General features: G+C 39.1%; 1 protein-coding gene across 1 annotated transcript in view; it reads left to right on the top strand.

The window, feature by feature from the left end:
- LOC111870225 (PAX-interacting protein 1) overlaps nt 1-5,951 on the top strand; it is a 66,054-nt gene that overhangs the window by 3,862 nt on the left and 56,241 nt on the right. The window contains exons 4-5 of the mRNA XM_033753779.1: nt 3,368-3,569; nt 4,682-4,899. Coding sequence (XP_033609670.1) covers nt 3,368-3,569; nt 4,682-4,899 — 420 coding nt within the window. The remainder of the gene's footprint in view (nt 1-3,367; nt 3,570-4,681; nt 4,900-5,951) is intronic.

Here is a 5,951-nt window from a genome sequence, read left to right as displayed (position 1 = left end):
ATATATATATATATATATATTTTACTTCCAATGCAACAATACTTTATTATTTATTTATTTATATAGCACACACTACATGTTTTGACCTCAAATGAGTCATTTTCAGATGCTGCAAGTTTCTCACGTACTATTACCGAACTGCAATGTTAATGTTCCCATTTTTATAAATGGTTCATATGAGTTAGTTCCTATTGAATTCACAAACTAGACAAAACTAGACTAGACTTTGCTTAAAATTAACAATAAAATACAATAAAATAATAAAAATCAGAATAAAACCGTATATGTGATAAAGTCTTTTGTATAACAATAGGTTAAACCTAATTTAATAATTAGGTAATCTTGAATCCACAATTTGATATTTAAAAATGATTTAAAAAATGATCTTTCAAAATGTTATAAGATCTGAGTAGCTTTATGTTTGTTACTGCAGTTGACCATGCATAGGCTTTGTCAAATTTCTTCCACTGCTTGCTGCAGTGGCTCGCTGTGTTAGTATCGTAATGTTCCAATTTTCCTAGAGAACAGATCCCTCTTCTTTCATGTTGTCGGGAGCCAGTGGTTAATGTGTGCTGTTTACATCATGCGGTTCATTGTACTGCGTGGTTCGTAGTATGAACTACTGGAAGCAGTCCTCCACAAAGGAAATAAACAGCTGCTGTACAGTAACATGAAGATCTGACCGCTACCACCAGACCAGCTTTGAAACTTCCAAAACCATGTCCTGTAGGAATCTTGTTTCTCATCATTTCAGTATGACTTTCTAAATCTTAATTTAAAACCTGAAGTATATTTAGTGTTATGTTGGATTTGATCAATTGTAACTAGAAAAGAAATTATAGTAGCACTATAGTTTGTATGTAGTCTGTCATCATTTGTGTACAGTATGTGCAAAAATATACAGTACTGAAATGAAAAGATGTCCTATTGATACCACTGTCTTTTCATGTGAAGGCCCCTTGCATGACAGAACATTCTCAAATCCTGAAGAAATGGTCTGATCACCATGTCCCTATAGCGTTCTTGGGTGACGGTAAGAGCATTGCCTTCCTCATCCTCAATGGAATAGGGGCCTAATATACTGTGTGCTGAGATGGCACACCATATTGTCACACGTGTACTATGTAGCGGTTTCTGAACAATAACATCTGACCGCTCAAAACCAAGGAATCGAGTTGTCTGGCGACCATTTACGTATGAGCGAAAATAATACACAACTATGAATGCTTTTTCCTCCGTTGAGAGACCCATTTCCAAAACAACTGCACAGCACAACTTCCTTTTCACTACTGGGAACACGTGCGGCTAGAGCTATGCCTCATCGACAAACGCACATGTGCGTTCGAGATGCACAAGTTTCAGTACTGTATATTTTGGCGCAAACTATTACCTCAAGAATCACCTGATTATGACCTTTCTTGACTGAAACATGTTGTGAATTGTTAAATATTGATAACAATATTGTTTGTGTGGTGGCATCCCCTCCATTTTTAGGTGTTTTAGTATTCGCTGTGTTCTGGGCTTTGAGGTTTTGTCTCGACATACCTCATAGCTACAGTATTGAAATAAGTTTGAACCAAAAGTTTTTCTGGTGACAGTCTATAGTTAGAATGCATTTGTTTGCGTTGAGGTTGTGCTGCAATGAAGGTTTCATATTCTCTTGTGGTTGAGGCGCTCCATCAGCAAGAATGAGGAATGGTGCATTCTTCTGCTGGTTGAAAGATTTTCTGGCTTTGAAAGTTTTAACTTCTTTTTATGAATAATTGGTATGGATTTGTGTTCCTGAAGACACCATCACCAGAATCTCTGCTGGTTTGACCAACATCAGTAAGCAGAAATTCATAGTTGACATTAACAGTGACTGTCAGTACAGAACTAGGCGTCCCTTTGTAACTAAAATGCAAGGTGTAGTTTTTCTTCCCTCACATTACTTCCATTAGCATTGCCAACTCATTACCATCCTGCGCCTGAGTACTGTTTTTTCACCACTTCACATTACTCACATGGTCCTTCTCATTGCAGTTTTTGTGGCAGATCTTGTGTGGAAATGGAAGAGGTTGAGTCATTTAATATTTAAGTAAAATTAAATAAGTAAAGGTGTCCCTGTAACAGGCTGTGGAGACCCATAGGATTGTGAGATGTTGAGGTTCCTACATTTTCTAGACAATCAGCTCATAGATGGCGGCAAGGTTGTCAGGCCTATGCGCCAGTCGCCCTTTACTCCCAAGAATATTCCTGGTGCTCATTTCTGTTAGAAGCTGAGTCGACCTCAGGGCCATATTTACATACTTAACATTGCTTGTGACTTGAATAATTTCTGTATTATGTAAGAATACAAAACAATAACAAGAGCTTGACCGTTGTGTTTATTAATGTTCATAAAATATGAAATTTTTTAATTATATAAATTGTAGTCAGATTTTATTAACGAATGTGACTGATGCACACATTATAAACAAGTTAAATTAGCAATAATAGATAAAGAGATATTCCAAGGTATCATAGGATAATGGGGGCACATGGTCGTGTAGTTGGTTGAGCACTATCCTGCAAGCTGGAAGGTCGCGAGTTTTAGTCCCGATGAGGTGGGTTTTTTCAATTTACCTAATCCTTCCAGCCACACTATGGCCCTGGGGTCGACTCAGCCTCTAACAGAAATAAGTACCAGGAGTCTTCCTTTGTGGTAAAGGGCAGCTGGTGCATAAGGCTGAAAATCTTACAGCCTTCTGCAAGCTGATTGTTTAGAGAAAATGTGGGAGCCTCACTGTCTCACAACCCTATGGACCTTCACAGCCTGTTACAGGGATAGCTTTGCGTTTTGCTTTTTTTACATAGGATAATGTTTTAAACCAAAATGTTTTGGCCAGGATACCAACTTTCATAACTGAAGTTGTTTGTGGTTTTCCTTAACCCCTTCAGGCAAATGTGAGAACTATACTTCATTGAGACCATGATCACTTCCTTCCAAATCCTTTCACTTCATCGTTCATCCATTATTGTACCATTGGATGATATTTAATCTTTTTGAAATAACCACAGACAAATTTAGGAATGAAAACAGTTGAAAAAAATCAGCTGCCAGTGGCACAAGGTGGGAAAGTATGTGACTGAACATTGCTGCAGTGTGTGAGAATAAAACTGTGTGATATTTTTCTGAAGTTTATTTAATGATGCTGTCAGTAATTCAGACTTCAAGTGATTGGCGTGACCTCCCAGGGGTACTACTCAGCTGTATAATGGTTTAAAGTTTGTCTGGTAAATATTATTATATAAATTAAATAATAGACATTCGATGTATATTGAGGAAGGATTTATTAAGTATGTAAATGCTGTTTGTGTTTCTATACTGATATTTATGTTAAAACAGGCAAAATATGAGGAAGGAGTGCGTCGTGAAGAATCTCTTCATATTGTGACTCCAGACTGGGTTGTGGATAGTGTGCGAAGCCGAGGGAGGTGTGAAGAAGGTCTCTATCATCCTCGTCTGCTGATCCTACCAAAACCCCGCCCTCCTACCCCTCCTCCTGCTCTTCCACCATCGGCTGTGTCAAGACCATTTGGATCCATAGGTAGGTATAAATTTTGGTGATACTTGCTTCTGATTTCAGTTGCTCTTTTTCTTTTCGTGTTATAATATGCAGGAGGAAAGGACATGCATTCAGAAGTGATACTGACATGTGTTGCAGCATCATAATTGTGCATGGGAAGTTAGGATTTAGCATATTGTATCAAATTAACTGAAGTAATATATGTAAATAAAGATACCTTAAGAGAATTCTTCAGTCACCTGCTATGGAAAAGCCGTAAGCCAAGTGTTCAGTCATTGAATTACTTGACTCATTACATCATACTGTATGGTAAGTAAATTCAGGCCTATACATGTAAGTCATGTTAACTATAAGTCATTACATTTCAGTACTAATTTTTAGGCCTCTCCTGAAGTTTGGGTCATGTGACAGTATGGTTCTGTCCATTAAAATTTGTTGGTTCCATAGTACATAGGTAAGTCAGTAGTAAGTTACAAATGGGTATAGAACTTAAACAGATAAGAGTACTGGTTTGAAAAATGCTTTTATTTCTCAACATAATCTCCCTGTAAATTGAGGCACTTGTCCCATCATTTCACAAGCCCCCTGAAACCCAGCAGCATAAAATTCTTTGGGCTGCTGTTGGAACCACGTGGTGACTTCCCTATCTACAGCTTCATCGTCAGGAAAATGTTCAGCCGAAAGATGATGTTTAAGAGGGCTGAACAAATGGAAGTCGCATGACAGGTTAGGTTTTCACAAAGTGTGCAGAATGGGTGCCGCACATGCTGACCCCACAACAAAAAATGCAAAGAATGGGTCTGGCATTACAGCATCTCAGTCGCTACCACAGTGAAGGTNGCTTTCTTCATAGTCACCGCCGTGAAAGCCTCAAACCTTACAAAGTGAAGATTACTTTACTATATAACCCCGTATCAACATAACTTGCTTAATGAGGAACATACCAGTGAATACTGACAGCAAAAGTGTTACCAAACTCCATCTAACATGAACACAGTCCAGCCAGTACTTACTACTGCACAGGTGGAGAGTACAATTCAGTTCCAGGAACTTATTCATCGGTATCAAGTGGTAACTAAAAACGTGACACACTCATGTACTTAAACAGGTGTTACATCTCTGTTTGGCCACAGGTGACAATAACAAGTCAGGCAGCAATGACAACAATGGTCTGCTTTCAACAGCTCAGATCTTGGGATTTGCAGATGAAGTGTTTGATAGCAAGGATGTGGGTGGTGGACAAGGTAGCAAGGCATCTCTTCTGGAACAGTTGAAGCAGAGGATGCCATGGAATCAGCCACAGTCTGCAACACAGCAGAAACAAATTTTGACAACAGTGCAACACCAGCAGGTAAAACTTATTACTTAGAGCAAGTAAAAGATATTGATTTCTATTGTCATCTTTAATTAGTTATTTATACCAAGACATATGTTTGCATTTTCTGTTATTGCATTGTTGGTAGTTGGGACATTATCCCTGTTAGCATTACATGCAGTAGAGTACCCAAACTTTTAGACAGTTAGGCCATATTGAAGGATATGATATANTCCCTGTAAATTGAGGCACTTGTCCCATCATTTCACAAGCCCCCTGAAACCCAGCAGCATAAAATTCTTTGGGCTGCTGTTGGAACCACGTGGTGACTTCCCTATCTACAGCTTCATCGTCAGGAAAATGTTCAGCCGAAAGATGATGTTTAAGAGGGCTGAACAAATGGAAGTCGCATGACAGGTTAGGTTTTCACAAAGTGTGCAGAATGGGTGCCGCACATGCTGACCCCACAACAAAAAATGCAAAGAATGGGTCTGGCATTACAGCATCTCAGTCGCTACCACAGTGAAGGTCACGATATGCTAGCCCGAATTGTCACAGGTGATGAGTCTTGCTCCAAGCGACTTCCAGCTTAGGTTATACTGCCTCCATGTTCTGAGCAAAACTGTCTCAAGTTACATAAGAATACAAGGTTCACAGTTTCTGTGCTTAAGAACAAAGCTGAATTAAGGTTTTCAACAGCTTGAGTTGCACAGTCTTTGTGTTCTGGAACAAGTAGTGGCTTACATCAGAAAAGTTACTTGGTGGAACAAGTGAAGATTATGAAGAAAGCAGTCTTCTGGGATTTGGCACCGTGTATATGTGGTGTTAACCGACGTTTCGGAGGAACGTATCGACTCCATCTTCAGGGTAGAAGAAAAAATATAAGAAATCTGCAAGCGAAGAGACCGTGAAGACCCTGAAGATGGAGGCGATACATTCCTCCGAAACGTCGGTTAACACCACATATACACGGTGCCAAATCCCAGAAGACTGCTTTCTTCATAGTCACCGCCGTGAAAGCCTCAAACCTTACAAAGTGAAGATTACTTTACTATATAACCCCGTATCAACATAACTTGCTTAATGAG

Source organism: Cryptotermes secundus, unplaced genomic scaffold (genome assembly GCF_002891405.2).
Source record: "Cryptotermes secundus unplaced genomic scaffold, Csec_1.0 scaffold1314, whole genome shotgun sequence".
NCBI classification, from domain to species: domain Eukaryota; kingdom Metazoa; phylum Arthropoda; class Insecta; order Blattodea; family Kalotermitidae; genus Cryptotermes; species Cryptotermes secundus.
Note: the sequence above shows the minus strand (reverse complement) of the source record. Positions and strands in the feature narration are given on the sequence as shown.